This window comes from Maniola hyperantus, chromosome 25 (genome assembly GCF_902806685.2).
Source record: "Maniola hyperantus chromosome 25, iAphHyp1.2, whole genome shotgun sequence".
Taxonomy (NCBI): domain Eukaryota; kingdom Metazoa; phylum Arthropoda; class Insecta; order Lepidoptera; family Nymphalidae; genus Maniola; species Maniola hyperantus.
In genome coordinates this window covers 7336999-7354345 of record NC_048560.1, presented here as the reverse complement: position 1 = coordinate 7354345, position 17347 = coordinate 7336999, and the positions used below count along the sequence as shown (strand labels likewise).

Genomic DNA, 17347 nt, shown 5'->3' with positions numbered 1-17347 from the left:
CACCAATGAGTCGGTGCCATTTTGTTTGTTCAATGACCCTATCCATACGAAGTAATATATAAGTCAATGGTTGCGGGCGATTGACGAAAGCGGTAGTCTGTCTGGGCCGCCCGAGCGCAGTTGCACGCTTTTTATAAATATTTATATTTAAATTTCTATGTGCCCTGTTACCATAAAATATTACCGTAATCCCAGTGTATTAAACGTTGAACGTAGATACGAAATTTTATTGAAATTGGTTTTATATCAATCGAATAAAACTGGGTTTTCTCCTACTGGTCAGTTAAAAAATGCGTATTTTGGGGAAACTTTGCGAATTTTTGTATCGAGCCCAATTGTGCCAATCGTGTTTTGGCTCTCGTAATTCACTAAAGAATATTTTTAATCTTTATAATATTAAGTAAAATTAAATAAATAAATTGTAGTTTTTGAGGCCAAAACTTGATTCTTTGAACATCCGAAATGTGGTTAAGAAACAATGGAGATGTCGATATATACACAATATTTAAAAAAAAACGGGCCAATTTGAGAACCACATCCTTTTTGGAAGTTGGTGAAAAATATTTTAGTAGGTAGGTACAATATTAAAATATAGAATCATCATCATCATCATTATCAACTCCCGACACAGCACGGGTCTCCTCTCAGTGTGAGTAGGGGTTGGTCATAATCCACCATGCTGGCCAAGTGCGGATTGGCAGAAATATACAATAGTGAAACAATTTCACTTTTCAGCGTTTATTGAGTCGAGTAAGAGTAGTCGAGTTTTAGTTTTGTAGTTTATCTTGTAACAGTTAGTATTCTGTGCAATATGTAACTGACTGATAACATAAACACTGAAAGATAAACTTGATAGATTGTGAAATGCATATTTGCAAATTGTCGTAACCCGTAACTCACGTTTACTTTGGACATTTTTCAAAACATCAGACTATTTGTAAAATACATAAAACTAACTGACGCCCCGCGACATCGTCCGCGTGGATTTAGGTTTTTAAAAATCCCGTGGGAACTCTTTCATATTCCGGGATCAAAATGTCCATCCCGAGGATGCAAACAGTTTCCGTTTAGTCAGCGCCAACTAAAAAGTCGTTCATAATTGAAGAATTATTAAAAAGCAATTCAGTCTTGATATTAATCTATATTCAATTCAATCAATATTTCCTATAGCCTTCTAGATACCTTACTAGAAATAAATTTCCAAATCCTGTAGGGCGATTGTCTAAAACCTGCATCAATCATTATTACAATCTCAATTGTTCTGATTGGCTGAATTTGTGCGATTCTTGTTGCAACAATGCATTGTGGCCAATAGTGAGCGAGCATTAACCAATCAGAGATGACTGCGATCGTGACATTGTAGCTGTCAAACAACCGCGGTAGCCACTGGTCAGTATGCAAAACTCATTCCGCCGCCGCGCGCCGCCATTTTAGTGACGTCAGCACTAGACTGAAGTTTCGAGCTGACGGTATACTTTAATTTCGGCTGACGTCAAAATGACGTCATTTCGATGTTAATGAGACATGGTTCCAGCGCAATAGAAATTTGCGGAACTTATATAAACACTAGCTGATGCCCGCAACTTCGTACGCGTGGATTTAGGTTTTTAAAAATCCTGTGGGAACTCTAAAATTTTCCGGGTTAAAAAGTAGCCTACGTCCTTCCCCCGGTTGCAAGCTACCTCTGTACCAAATTTAGTCAAAATCGGTTGAACAGTTGAGCCGTGAAAAGCTATCAGACAGACAGACAGACACACTTTCGCATTTATAATATTAGTATGGATTTTTAGAGTGAAATTCCTTACCTGAGGTACTTGCGTAGACTTCCCGCATCCCGTTTCACCAATCAAAATCAACGTTTGATATCTCTCCAGCAGATACAGTATATGGTTTCTATACTGAAAGACTGGTAGCTTCTGCCTTTGTGCCTCTAGTGGGAGATGGTGGTATCTGTTGTACACAAAGTTTGTCTGTGCATCCTTGTCTATGGTCAAAGCTGAGTCTATGTTTGGGTTTATTAGTGTCTCTATGGCGCCATCTTTGTTTTTTATTGGGTAGAGAGCATCGTCACCTAAAATAAAGAGAAACTACTGAACTAATGAGTTTGTTGTAGGCTCTTCTCTGGGCGCGTTTGGAACCCTCGTTGCTTTAGTTCTAAGTTTGCACAAAAGTTACCACAACTATATCTTATAAATCCAACAACTGACAATCAAAAAGTGTAATTTATTATCTACTTATTGTGAATAAATTTGATTTGATTTGATATTAAAAATATAAAAGTGTGTCTGTCTGTCTGCCTATCCGTCTTTTACCTTCTCAAGGCCTATCTGTTTAACTGATTTGAATAAAAATTGTTATTGTGCCAGATCCTTTTCTCCACCCACATGCAAACTGTGGAATCAACTCCCTTCGGCGGTGTTCCCTTTAGATTACAACATGGGGTTATCCAAGGGCGGACCAACAAATTCATGAAAGGCAGGCAACACATTGGTGGTTCCTCTGGTACTGTAAACGTTCATGGGCGACAATCACTTAACATCAGGTGACCCGCCTGCTTGTTTGCTCACCATTTATATTTAAGTGTCTAGCCAACCGACCGACGGAAGGCGAATTTTTTTTTATTGAGGCAACAGTCGTATCGCTAACTGATTTTTTTTTAAATAGAGATAGCGAGCAAACGAGCAGACGGGTCACCTGATGTTAAGTTATTGATCCGCCCCTTGAATAATCCTTGAATAATAGTAATCTAGTGGGAACACCGCCGATGGGAGTTGGTTCCACAGATTTAAAAACAGAAGGGCGAGCACGAGTGACAGCTTCTAGTGTCAGAAGCTAAAATGCTCTTAGGAACTATCTCCACGGGCAAGAGAATTGCGGCGATAAACTCGCCTTGCCACCTAATTCGATACAACTGTTATAACCCAATCTCCACAGGGCGATACTATCGCCGACTATAGTAGGTTGGACTCTTTGCGAGTCCCTCGCCCATGGAGATGGTGCCTTAGGATCCATGAGCCAATCAAGTATCAAGTGTATATTTAACACTTTTCAATGTATTTCAGCACTTACCCGGCCTAATAAATACTGGTTTCCTTGTTAGCATCGTATTGAATTACGAAGAAATTACGCTTGTAATACACACACAAAATCTATGTCTCTATCACATTTCTACACAAACTTTTGCACTCATATATTTCAGTAATCAATAAACTTTGAAGTTTCACGGAAAAACGGTGGAAAATATCACTAAGTTCACTGAAAAACTAAAAATTCGACTGCTTTGCAGTAGGTATGTTTGTTTTGATTTTTTTGACATTAGCGCACCATTAGCGTCATAGATTAGCGTTGACAATAGACAGTGACAGTTGGTGACAGTGAAAAATCACAGACAAAGAAAATAGCTACAGATAAAAAATAATAGACTTGCCTTTACACAAGTTTAAAAAATGTGTTAAAAGTATGCTCCTAAAAAAAGCATATTATACAGTCGCAGACTATGTAAACGATAAAAAAGCGTGGATTTGACTCGCTCCAGCAATGCACGGGGCTGCAATGGCTTGTATAGTACGGTATAATAACATTGTAAATTGAAAAATTAAGAATTAAAAAGTTTCTTGCCGAGTTTCTTGCTGGTTCTTCTCGGTAGGAACGGCATTCCGAACCAGTGGTAAATTAAAACTACCTGACTATTCATAAGCACTTTTAAAAAGTTTACATGAATAAAAAAACAAAAAACAAAAAAAATATATATATAACCATAGACCAAGATATAGCTCACGGTAGCGTAGTGGAGGGCGCTGCACACTCTCTGTTGAAGAACGCCTTATGCAAGCTGTGTGGTGGGCCGTGGGCTCGACCAATATGGACTAAGAACCAGCGCGTGCCAGACCTTCATTATTTTATAAAAGGTGAATGTTTCTCTGCGTATTGTCCCGTTCGAATCCTGCCGGTTTCGCAATTTTTGATATGTACCTACCTATTTAAAATTATTTAGAAATTTCCTTGAAGTGTAGGGTAAAAACAATATCATAAAAATTATAAAAACTTAAAGTACCTATGGTAGAAAATAATAGTCATGCCTACGAAGGATAAAATGAAATAAAGCTGTTATTGTTATTGTTTATTTTATAATTTTAATACAATTTAAAAGATTATTTAGAATACTTTTATCTTCCCAATTGAGGATAATTTCTAACAAGATATGGTAACAATGTGGGATTATTCAAATTATATTTTGTATTCGGCAAAACATTACCGTATTTCAAAAATGGCATTCCAACATTTAGTAATCCTGGATTAGTCTGATACGCAGAATATGCATTGTATTGAAATCTTTGTGGATACTGACCAATTGATGAATAGGGGTAATTTGAATTCGGATATATTCTTCTTTGCACATCAGAAAATGTTGGATAAACATTCTTCGATAAATTATTGACACCAGAAGTTTTAGTTCCATTAACATTATTCTGCTGTGTTTCCAAATTAATATTTTTAGTTGCATTTTTATTAAAATCAATAATAGTCTCCACAGGTAGTTTTGAATTTAGTCTTTGAACTACTTTTAGTATTTCATCTACTGTCGTGTCATTATTATGCAAAAGTTTCGCTGTAACCAAAGTACCATTTGTAGTAGTTAATTTAACTATATCTTCATGGTTTAGTCCTTTCAAATCGTTAGATGTATCTGTTACGTTTGACCCGACGAGTAACTCCTGGTAAAGCCCATTCGGTTCATTTCTCAAATATGGCTTCTTTACCAATAAATTTTGTAGGTTATAAAGGAAAGTCTGATAAGGTAGTCGATATTTTACGTAATACTGCGATTCATATTCTGGTTTTGGTTTTTTAAGTGCATAAGTTAGTTCTATTATACCGTTTTTAATAGGTACATTATTCAATTTACCCTGATTTGCTACGCCTAGTAAGGAATTAAAGTCTAATAATTGACCGCCATAATTTCCTTGTTTCGTGTTATCAGTAAACATATTCTGTCCATTATTATCTTTTGTGTTATAATATGCAGTACTGAATGGGGACATTTGGTTAAAGCCCAAACCACTTTGGTTAAGTAGTTGATTGTAAACTCCTACTGTAGGTGGATTTTGTACTTGATTTTGATTATAAGCAACATAATTACTACTTTGCTGTGGAAATGTTGGCTTTTGAGGCAAAATATTCTGCGGCATACTTGGTCGGATATTTAGATTCTGTAAATATTGAAGATATTGGTAAATATTCGCTAAAGGGGTGTTGTCAACAAAATTTGGGATTTTATTAATTTCTGCTTGGGTTATTTTTATATTTGTATTAAGTAAGTTTTGCTGCTGATTAGGGACTCGTTTCAAAATATCAATAAGATGGTTTGGATCATTATCAAAACTTGGATTAAGTTTAACTATCTCATTTGGATTTGTATTTGGTATTCCTGTGTTAATTGGAATAATTTGTCCATTTATAAGTTGCAATGGTGTTTCCATTCCAGGATATATAGAACTTGTAGTGCCTAAGTTATTCCGTTCATAAAACTTTTTCAAAAGTTGTAGATACGCATTTCCCGACAAACCTTTTAGGCCAGAAAATATAGTTTGCCATGGCATGTTCATATTTGGAGGATAGTAGATTTTGCTTGGTTGTAAATTTGGATTTTTCCCATTCATCTCATTCATAGGTTGATACAAGCTTGGTATTCGACTGTTTTTGGGATACGTATATTGCGGCAATAATTTTAGTCCAGAAAATATAATTTGCCATGGCATTGTGTTCACATTTGGAGGATAGTAGATGTTGCTCGGTTGTAGATTTGGATTTTTGCCATTCATTCCATTCATAGGTTGATACAAGCTTGGTATTTGAACGTTTTTAGGATTCATATGAAGAAAGGGATTTTGAATATCGTTTGGACTCTTCAATTCATTGTCAGGAACATTAGTAGCTCCACTTGGTCTATAATTTTTAAGAATAGACATCATATCATGTATTCCTTTTCCTTCTTGACTTTTAATAAAGTTTACTAAATCAGCGCCTGCTGTTATAGATTCTTTAGGTAAATCATAGAATGGCCAAATTTTAGTCGTTGAATTTCGTTGTATTAGCCCATATGGATTCAACTGGTAAATTCCATTATAATTGCTTGGAATATTCAGTCCATTGTTTGCATTACATTTTCCAGTTTGCAAACAATATCTCAATACTTGAGCATATGCTGTATTAATAAAATTTATGAGATTGTTAAATAAAGCTTGACAATTAAGATTGCGCTGTGCAGGTAAGTCATATGGAGGTGATGTTTTTGAAGTAGTACCATCCAGTTCTCGCAAACTTGGGTTTTCTTTTATTTTATCCACAATTGCGTCTAGATATTTCAACCTGTTGTATAATTCTAGGTTTTCTGGATTCAAAGGTGTTGTTTCTAAGAAATTCTTAACAACCGTTAATACATACTTGAATTTGTCTGGGTCCAATATGGAGTTGTTATCTTGAGGCAATGAACTGGTCAACATGTTCAAGATATTGAGCAATATTGCAGCATTTGGACAGTAGGCTCCATTTTGCGGGTTATCTACCACTTGGAATTGAATTGGTGGCTGTAAAAGATAACAGTATATTATTAAAATAAGAAAATGTCCATTCAAAATAAATAAGTAAGCGGTCAGTAAGACGTCAGCCGTCTAATCCCGAGGTTGGGGGTTCAACCACGGGCACCATTCTAACTTTTTGTAGTTTTGTAGTGAGTTTCAAGCAATCAACATCACTAGCTTTAACGGTGAAGGAAAACATCGTGAGGAAACCTGTATGCCTGATAGTTTTTCATGATATTCTCAAAGGAGTGTGAAGTCTGTCAATTTACACTGAGCCAGCGTGACAGACCTAAAATAGCCTAAGCCCCTTCTCATTCTGAGAAGAACGGTCAGTAGTAGGTCAGCGATGGGTTGATCATGATGATGATGAAAGGTGTATTAGATATCTGAGTATACTTACAGGATTATTTAGAGTGCCTTTGTTTTCAGTGTTGAAATTCAGAGAAGGTGGTATAAAATTTTGCGGAATTGTTGGTTGTCCCGCTGCGACCACTTCGTTGATCTGTTGGTATTGAATGGGATGGTAATGATTTTTTTTAATTATAAATAATATCTATCCCGGCTGTACTCACGTGTCTAGTCGAGGTTAGCCCGACTAGTTTCGAACCCATCCGGGGTCCTTTTTCAAGGGAGGGAGAGAAATTATTTTTATTGCAAAATATCCTTATGGTTAACGATAATCATGCTGAACAAATAGCAATGATGAGATCTAAGTTGGAGCACGCTTGCCTAGAAGATGCCTATTCATTTTAGCCTAGAGTGTAATAGATCCCTAAGCTTAACAAAGCTGGACCTAAAGGATCCCCTTGCTGAACGCCTATAGAAAACTTGATATCGCTATCATCTATCCCGGGTCACAGCTGAAAATCTGCGTCCTGCATTTTATGCGTATTAAAGCAATTATTATGCAAGACATTATGCTGAGCTGTACACCCATTTAGGTTGTTGTGACAGATTAAAATTTTACATTCGTATGCTTTTTATCTGTGATACCAACAACAAAAAAATACATTTTCTCTCTTTCTTTTTGCACCAAAAAATAATTTCGAAGCAGAGCTGTTTGCCAAATATATGGGTAAATTTCGGCAAGCTGCGTTGAAACTTCGGTCAGCAAAGTTACCCTGTTTACAGAATTAAAAGTATTCTTTACATCTACTTTCAGTAGCACATTAACCTCGCCATTCACTAAAAAAGTAAATCAGAGCTGAATGGACCGCTGCCTCACTCATTTATACTTACAGGAATATTTGGAAAACCTTTGTTTTCAGTGTTGGAATTTAGAGAAGGTGGTATAAAATTTTGCGGAATTGTTGGTTGTCCCGCTGCAGCCATTTCGTTGACCTGTTGGTATTCAATAGGATGGTAATGAAATTATATTTTTTGTAAAATATGCTTACAAATAGATAATGATGAGGTTTAGGTTGGAGCACGCTTGCGTAGAAGATGGCTATTCATTTTAGCATAGAATGTAATAGATCTGGACCTAAAGGATCCCCTTGCTGAAGACTTAATAATAATATCGCTAACTTCAAAAAATAATTTCGAGTCAGATCTGTAACATTGCCAAACCTATGGGTAAATTTTGAGAAGCTGCGTTGAAAATTCGATCAGCAAAGTTTCACTGTTCAAAGAATCAAAAGCTTTCTTTACATCTACTTTCAGCAGTACCTCAACCTCGCCATTCACTAAGAAAGAGTCGAATGAACCGATACCTCATTCATTTATACTTACAGGAATATTTGGAGAGCCTTTTTTTTCAGTGTTGAAATTTAGAGAAGGTGGTATAAAATTTTGCGGAATCGTTTGTTGTCCCGCTGCGATCATTTCGTTGACCTGTTGGTAATCAATAGGATGGTAATGAAATTATTTTTATTGCAAAATAGGCTTACGGTTGGCGATAATCACGCTCAAACTGAAAATGATTATTTTAATATCTCCCGCGCGTTAATCTCTATGGAGAAATTCGGTCGGGAGGGCATTATTGCTAAACCATTGTCATTATAAGAGAAGACCCGTGCTCAGTAGTTGGTCGTTGATGGTTTGATGATGATGATGATTATAGAATATATTTATTACCGCAGCGTCGGATCCTAAAATCGATAAACTGACACTCAAAACCAAAACCGTCAGCATTCTTCCGAATCGGTCGAGCCACAAATGATTAAGTTTTCCCATTTCAAAATAGGTAGGTAGGATACTCGTAGGTACACCATGTTTAATGAGGTGTGAAATGAATGCCATGTAACACTTAATTATGTACCTATTACAACTTTATAATTTTAGTCATCTAAATACATAGCTATAAAAGGAAATGGTGACTGATGGACTGACTGACTAATCTGTCAACGCAGAGCTCAAACTACTTGACGGATCAGGATGAAATATTGACGCGTTTAGCTATTATGACGCAGACATTCGCTAAGAAAGGATTTTTGAAAATTTAACCCCTAAGGGGAAAGAATAGGGGTTTGAAATTTGTGTAGTCCATGCGAACGAGGTCGCAGGCATGAGTTAGTTTGCAATATATATGCTTACCTGCTTAATATGTTTTAAAAATATTACCTAATTGTGTTATTGAAAGAACTTAAGAACTTGACAAAATTTAATTTGTGTTTTCATGTATTTAATTTTCTTTATCTTAATTAGGTAAGTAAATAGGTACGTTTCATGAAAAAAACTCCTGATGCCCGCGGCTTCGTCTGCGTGGATTTGAGTTTTCAAAATCCCGTGGCAACTCTTTGATTTTCCGGGATAAAAGTGGTCCTCCCATACAAAAATCACTTCGATCCGTTGGTTACTCCGTTGCCATGTGATTGGAGGACAAACCAACAAAAACAAAGCTTTGACAGTGTTATTAAGCTTGATTAATATTGTGAAATGGTGATTATAAAAAAATATCCGACTAAGTTAACTGTAGGCTCTTCTCAGATAGGACGCGTTTGGAACCCTCGTATAGCTTTAGTTTTAGGTTTACGTAATCACTACCCCTATTATAAATGTGAAAGTGTGATTGTTTGTTGGTTTGTCCTTCAATCACGTCGCAACGGAGCAACGGATTGACGTGATTTTTTGAATGGGTATAGTTTTAAGATCTGGAGAGGGACATAGGCTACTTTTTATCCCGGAAAATCAATAAGTTATATATAATCAGAATTATTCTTTCAGTTGTGAGGGTCTTGCTGGACAAGGGAGTAGGTATTCAGGGTAATCAAGAATATCAATTCAATTATTCAATTCAATTTATTTATTCCAATATCTTTTGAAGTTTTGACCCATTATGTGTTAGTATTGTAACAATAAAACATAGGTAATTATAGGAATATTAGTCATGTTATAATATGACTGATATTCCCCTTTCCTCTCCAACTAAGCGTCAGGCTTGTGCTAGGAGTAGGTACGACAATAGTGCAACGGGCGGGGTTTGAACCGTCGACCTTTCGGTTTTCAGTCCACTCCTTTACCCGTTGAGCTATTGAGGCTAATTAATAACTACGTACCTACGTTACATTAATGTTTTTTTTTCTGTAATTAGTTTATTGTAGTGGCCAGTAGGTAGATAGCGCAATAAACGGGCTAATCTTGGCTGGGTGGGACATACGGTGGCGGCCTACCGGGCGGGGTCCATCGATAGCTGAAATCAAAGAGACAGTAGGTTTTTAGGGTTCCGTACCTCAAAAGGAAAAACGGAACCCTTATAGGATCACTTTGTTGTCTGTCTGTCTGTCGGTGTGTCAAGAAACCTACAGGGTACTTCCCGTTGACCTAGAGTAATGAAATTTGGCAGGTAGGTCCACCTAGGTCTTATAGCAGATATTCGGGAAAAAATCTGAAAACCGTGAATTGGTGGTTACATCGCACAAAAAAAATTGTGGTCATGAACTAATAATTAGTATTTTCAATTTCCGAAGTAAGATAACTATATCAAGTGGGGTATCATATGAAAGGTATTTACTTCTAGAGAAAAAAGATCTAGATTATTGTTATACGTTGCGGTGTAGTGCAGCCCACCATAGTGTGTGCAAACTTTACAATATTTAGATAGGTAGGCATAGTGGCGTGCACGTCATAGAGGCATAAATGCACTGCTTACCCCAGTTGTAATAGCTCAATGCATATTTTTCATAATGAACTGCCAGTAAACAGATTCCTACCTAACTAATGCCTACCCTGGCTTCAAACCCTGTGCACGCCACTGGGTAGGCAGGTAGGTACTTTGCGTTTTTTTTTTTGTTTTTTTCTATTTTTAAAAAGAATATTAGCCATGTTAAATGACTAATATTCCCTTTTCCTCTCCAACTAAGCGTCAAGCTCGTGCTAGGAGTAGGTACGACAATAGTGCAACGGCGGGTTTTGAACCGTCGACCTTTCGGTTTTCAGTCCACTCCTTTACCGGTTGAGCTATTGAGGCTTTATTACTTGTTATCAATATTCATTGGTGATTTTTTTGTCACGATTGGCTGCCCCTAATGTCTGGCCGCCGCCGTAGGCCCAGGCCTGGTACTGAGCCCACACGAGTAGATATATAGACCAGAGGGGAAGCTTCATACTAGCTCACGCACACCACGACGTGCCACGGACGCCCCGTGCGCCCAGCTTGGCGGCAAACGGAGCGTCCGTGGCACGTCGTGGTGTGCGTGAGCTAGTATGAAGCTTCCCCTCTGGTCTATAATATCTACTCGTGTGCTGAGCCGGGCAAATCCGCCACTGGTAGCGTGGGATAAGGCAAGGAAGAAGAAGAAGTAAATAATATAGCAAACATACTTATTTCGGCGCAAGTGTGGTAGGGTGTTAACTCCGTCGTTCCAGCCGTTGTGTAGAGATACAATAGCGACGGGGTCCGCTAGGGCGTGCTCCAACACGTGCTTTCCAACTTCGTGCTGCATACAGAAGTAACGAATTATTTAAATCTATATCTATCCTACTTACTCTAAATTGTTATAGTTTTAGGTTTAATCCATACTATCCATACTATACTATTTACTATCTATATATATAAAATTCAAAGTTCTGACTGACTGACTTGACTGATTGACATATATCAACGCACAGCCTAAACCGCTGGTCCTAAAGACATGAAATTTGGAGGGTCTATTCTTTGTAATATGGGGTATAATTTGAAATAGGGATTTGGGGGTTGGAAGGTTTTGCTGGTGCAGGGTGCGCGTCCTGATGTTATAATGTTTGTTTCTGAAAAAAATGCCATTTGTTTCCTGTCGGCCACGCGGGCGAAGCCGCGGGCAGAAGCTAGTATAACTATATATATTTTTATTTTATAAATGCGAAAGTGTGTCTGTCTGTCTGCTAGCTTTTCACGGCCCAACCGTTCAACCGATTTTGATGAAATTTGGTACAGAGTTAGCTAATAACTCAGGCAATGACATAGGCTACTTTTTATCCCGGAAAATTAAAGAGTTCCCATGGGATTTAAAAAAAATTAAATCCACGCTGACGAAGTCGCAGACATCATCTAGTTATTTTATAAGCCTCAATAGCTCAATAGCAATAATCTCTCCCCTGCCTCAGCGTCGTTCACCTGTCCGCTTCATCCCTTACCGCACTATAGTAGGCTTCTATCCCCGTCACCATCGACTGCCCCATGCTCTTTATAACGTTCCCCCAATTAATGATGATAATGATTCTCACCGCAAACAATAATCTCTCCCCTGCCTCAGCGTCGTTCACCTGTCCGCTTCATCCCTTACCGTACTATAGTAGGCTTCTATCCCCGTCACCATCGACTGCCCCATGCTCTTTATAACGTTCCCCCAATTAATGATGATAATGATTCTCACCGCAAACAATAATCTCTCCCCTGCCTCAGCGTCGTTCATCTGTCCGCTTCATCCCTTACCGTACTATAGTAGGCTTCTATCCCCGTCACCATCGACTGCCCCATGCTCTTTATAACGTTCCCCCAATTAATGATGATAATGATTCTCACCGCAAACAATAATCTCTCCCCTGGCTCAGCATCGTTCACCTGTCCGCTTCTCCCGTAATGGTGGTAGGCTTCTATCCCCTTCAGCAATGCGTGCCCCATGGTCTTTATGACGTTCCCCCAATTTATACGTCGATTTTGAAGATACGGGACCTAAAAGATTATTATCGTTTCAATTCATCCATATTCCATACTAGATAATATAATATGAAAGTTTGAAAACGTGTTTCCGGTTCAAATCTTGGCCACCTCCTTTGACCTTGGCCCGCTAACACGCCCTAAATCTTAAAGGTGGCGTTTTGGAAAATCAGTTTGACACCCTTGTTCTAAGTCTTTGTTCTCCTACAGCGCCCCCCTGTCAATGTCATTCAAGTGCCAAGAGAGCCTTTTCGCAATGTATTCTTAGCCATATTAGTGGATAGGTACGGATATGGATTGTATAGAAGTTTAAAGCTCTTATGTACGAGTATTATTTTCAGGACATAGATAGATACTAAACGAGATCTTTTTAACCGACTTCAAAAAAAGGAGGAGGTTCTCAATTCGTCGGAATCTTTTTTTTTTTTTTTTATGTATGTTCCCCGATTACTCGAAAACGCCTAGACCGATTTTGAAAATTATTTTTTTGTTTGAAAGGGTATACTTCAAAGTTGGTCCCATTTCAATTTGGTGAAGATCTGATGAACATCTTCGAAGATAGACACTGGAACTCCTCAACGGATAAGAGTAAATTGCTCGCGATCAGTGTAATAGCTTAGTAAACAGTAGACTTTTAACCATCCATAGCATAATTCCATGGGGCCACTAAAAATTGTGAAATAAAAAATTTTTACAAAAAAAATAAAAACCGACTTCGTTACACAAACACTAAAAATTGAAAAATAATTTAATTTATTACCGAATATATTATGTATACAAGAGTTAATATAGTTCCATAATAATATTTTTTGGGGTCGGTGCCAATGAGGTGCCATGGTGGAGTCCCATAAAAATATGAAGTCTAGACGATTCACGCAGCTAAAGCTAATTGGCACCGGCACAAAAAAATATTATTATGGAACTATATTAACTCTTGTATACATAATATATTCGGTAATAAATTAAATTATTTTTCAATTTTTAGTGTTTGTGTAACGAAGTCGGTTTTTTTTTTTTTTTGTCTCTTCTGGGAGGCCATCGCAGCTTCGATACAGACGAACCAGCAGGAAAGGTAACTGCATTTTATTGAGGAATAGTTTATGCCCGCGCATTCATCCCCCATACCCCTTCGGTTACTAGTCGGAATCGTACCGGAACGCTAAATCACTTGGCGGTACGGCTTTACCGGTTGGGTGCTAACTAGCCACGGCCGAAGCCTCCCACCAGTCCAAACTAGAAATTTAGAAATTATTAAATTCCCTGCCGGGAATCTAACTCAGGTCCTCCCACCAACAAGACCACAGCGCTTACCACTGCGCCAGGGAGGTCGCTAATTTTTATAATATAGGTAGGTACCTAATAGAATCAGATGATGTCCGTGTGGATTTAGGTTTTGTAAAATCCTGTAGGAACTCTTTGATATTCCGTGATAAAAATTAGCCTATGTCCTTCCCCGGGGTGCAAGCTATCTCTGTACCAAATTTAGACAGACCGACAGACAGACACATAGACAGACAGACAGACTGACAGACAGACTGACAGACAGACAGACAGAAAGACAGACAGACGTACACTTTCGCATTGTTAATTTTATTTTTTTTTATTTTTTTATATTCATTATAGACAAATTCTTGACTGCAATCACACCTGATGGAAAGTGATGATGCAGCCTAAGATGGGACGCGTTTACCTAGAAGATGCCTTTGAATATTATCATATTCAAACTTGTTTGAAAATCGGAACTAACATTGCCCTTTGTTCAAATGTTAGTTCCGATTTTCGCCACGCGCCATTGTTCCTTGTTTTCTACGGAACCCTAAAAACACAAGCACACACACAGCAACACACACAACATCCTTTGTATTTGCTACAACCATGGGAAGGCACTGGCGCCTGTACGATATTACCTACCTATGGGTTGGAAAAAATCTCACCGGAAATGGTGATCTGTCTGCCTCAGCATCGTCGAACTGCGCGCTTCTCCCCTTGCTGTAGTCGTGGTAAGCTTCTATCCCCTTTGCCACCGCCTGGCCCACGCTCTTTATAACGTTCCCCCAATTTATACGTCGATTTTGAAGATACGAGGGCTAAAACAAAACAGATGACATGCGTGTCGGACTCGCGCTTGAAGGGTTCCGTACCAATGTAAGAATATAGCACTTTTTAAAGTCAAAAGTCTAGTGATTTATTCAAAATAGGTATCTATGTAGTCTTATGTATGTCTATTATACTTTATTTGTATGTATTAGTGTATTAACAATATGTATTTTATATTCTTATTATATGGTTTAGTTTATTTAGCTATTGGTATTTAGGTTTATTTTACACCACCTCCCATTGTCCATTTGTTCGTTTTCTCCCTAGCGTTAAGGTTGTCTGGAAGAGATCGCTATTTAGCGATAAGACCGCCTTTTTGTACCTACTTATTAAGATTTCTTTTTGTAACCTGTCATTTGTGTTTCTGTGGTGCAATAAAGTATATACATACATACATACATACATACATAGGTAATAAATAATACTCTTTTTGATAGTCTGATGTTGGATTTGTAAGATATACTTAGCTGCTATGTGCGGAGTTTCTCTACGTGATGAAATCAGAAATGAGGAGATCCGTAGGAGAACTAGAGTAACCGACATAGCTCAACGGGTTGCGAAGCTGAAGTGGGAATGGCCAGGGCACATAGGTACAACCGATAGACGTTGGGGTCCCAAGATGCTGGAATGGCGACCTCGCACCGGAAGACGCAGCGTTGGAAGACCCCCCCACTTGGTGGACGGACGACATCAGACGAGTCGCAGGGAGCCGCTGGATTCAGGCGGTAAGACCGTGTCGTATGGAAGTCTCTACAAGAGACCTATGTCCAGCAGTGGACGTCTATTGGTTGATGATGATGATGATAGGTACCTCGCCTATTTTCCTGGCCCCACAAAGTTGATGTACACGATTCCGGATCTTGTTAATGTCGGGCGTACGGCTATCAGCTTGTGCAGCTGGTGGAAAATTCTCATCCTGGAAATAGAGCATAATTAAAGCTTATTAAGCTGTGATAGCCTAGTGGTTAGGACGTCCGCCTCCTAATCAGAGGTCAGGGGTCCCGGGCACGCACCTCTAACTTTTCGGAACTATGTTCGTATTAATTAATTAAATATCACTCGCTTTAACGGTGAAGGAAAACATCATCAACCTGCATGCCTGAGAGTTCTCCATAATGTTCTCTAATTAAATTTAAGAAAAAATTGTACTCCATGAATGAGCTGACATTGTCGTAATCTTTAATCCTTAAATTGTTATCCTTATCTGACTCTTATCTAACTTAATTATTTTTTTTGCAATGAGCAACTAATTTCATTAATTAAGCAACTGTATCTATTAATTTAGCTGTAGATTATATTTACTAATTAGTGGTTAATGTTAAAAGTTTGTAATGTAGATTGTAGGTAGCTTATTGTTAACACAATCGGAGACTTATGTAATGCTGTATATGCATATAATTGATGATTGTAGTAGGACTGGAATTGTTTGTGACATGTTTTTAATATTTGTGAATGTTGTTACAATTTATCGTTGGCATATCTAATAAAAAAAAAAAAAAAAAAATGTTCTCAAAGGTGTGTGAAGTCTATCAATCCGAAAATAACAAAAAAGCTTACCTGGGCTAAAGCGTTGACTATAAGGACGCCTAGGATAGTAAATATTACCACTTCCTTCATCTTGAAATTCACAACTGAACAGAACATGATAAAACACATTTTTATACCCTTTCACAATAGCGTGAATTAATTAAATGTAACTACTAATAGGTATTGAAGTATTAATAATTATTTTAACATGCTAATTATTATTACACGGTAAAATACGGGGTGTAATTAGAACACTACCGAAACTAATTTCTGAAAGGCCGGCAATGCATTGGCGGTTCCTCTGGTGCTACAAAATAATGTTCGTGGTGGGTGGTGGTGATCACTTAACATCAGGTGACCCGCCTGCTCGTTACTTATAAAAAAATGAGGAGCTACCCGTGCACCCACCGGCTTCTCCCACCAATGGGTGGAAGGGGAATTCATATTTCCTCGTCCACCCACTGTATTAGGGTAGGAATTAATAGTCGATAGGTACAGCATATCGAATAAATACGAAAAAAAAGGGTGGAATCTTCAAAAATCCTTTCTTAGCAGATGCCTTCGTCATAATACCTATCTGCATGTCAAATTTCAGCCCGATCCGTCCAGAAGTTTGAGCTGAGCATTGATAAATCGGTCAGTCAGTCACCTTTTCCTTTTAGATATTTAGATTTAGTATTTTTCAAACCAGCAGTGTATAGCGTGCAAATCTCGGGATCAATGCCCCGCTTACGAGGCCTTGATCCTTGGGCACCTATCTACGCAATGTTCATTGGCCTCTAGTGTCAGTCAGATGTTTTATTTACAATACATCGCGTAATAAAAATACAGTATCTTATCAGTAGGTAGGGTACCTACTCTCTTTGTTGTTGATAGCGTTTAAAAGTACTTACTTAGTTATTTTTTACGGAAATCTCGCAAACCACGGTCATGCTTAGATATTAGTTTTTTAAACGTGTCTTGAAAATTACCTACAGTAGCCAGCAAGAAATATTGTAAATTTTTTTTTTATTATAGACTACCGCTTGGCTGCAATCAGACCTGGTGGCAAATCATGATGCAGCCT

General features: G+C 38.0%; 3 protein-coding genes across 6 annotated transcripts in view; all 3 read right to left on the bottom strand.

Annotated features, from left to right (window-relative positions):
- The window catches only part of LOC117993770 (probable ATP-dependent RNA helicase DHX35), a 74344-nt gene extending 71018 nt beyond the window's left edge, over positions 1-3326 (bottom strand). For all 3 annotated transcript variants that reach the window (XM_069507165.1, XM_034981599.2, XM_069507166.1), the window contains exons 1-2: positions 3070-3326; positions 1806-2071 (exon numbers count right to left, since the gene is read on the bottom strand). In XM_069507165.1, coding sequence (XP_069363266.1) covers positions 1806-2071; positions 3070-3103 — 300 coding nt within the window. In that variant the 5' untranslated portion in view covers positions 3104-3326. The remainder of the gene's footprint in view (positions 1-1805; positions 2072-3069) is intronic.
- Positions 3327-4107: 781 nt separating this feature from the next.
- On the bottom strand, positions 4108-8776 carry LOC117993767 (uncharacterized). Of its 2 annotated transcripts, XM_034981592.2 has the most exons (5): positions 8658-8776; positions 8313-8414; positions 7821-7922; positions 6982-7083; positions 4108-6587 (listed from the first exon to the last, which is right to left on the bottom strand). In XM_034981592.2, exons 1-5 carry the CDS (start codon positions 8754-8756, stop codon positions 4167-4169), a joined length of 2826 nt encoding a protein of 941 aa, XP_034837483.2. In that variant the 5' UTR covers positions 8757-8776; the 3' UTR covers positions 4108-4166. The 2 variants fall into 2 exon arrangements, with proteins under 2 accessions (XP_034837483.2, XP_034837487.1); XM_034981596.2 differs by lacking the exons at positions 7821-7922; positions 8313-8414 and having other exon boundaries at positions 8658-8731.
- Positions 8777-9989: 1213 nt separating this feature from the next.
- LOC138404077 (uncharacterized) lies at positions 9990-16459 on the bottom strand. The gene is made up of 6 exons (XM_069507267.1): positions 16312-16459; positions 15566-15670; positions 14592-14744; positions 12523-12672; positions 11343-11458; positions 9990-10212 (listed from the first exon to the last, which is right to left on the bottom strand). The coding sequence occupies exons 1-6, from the start codon at positions 16408-16410 to the stop codon at positions 10155-10157; spliced, it is 681 nt and encodes a 226-aa protein (XP_069363368.1). The 5' UTR covers positions 16411-16459; the 3' UTR covers positions 9990-10154.
- Between the last annotated feature and the right edge of the window lie 888 nt (positions 16460-17347).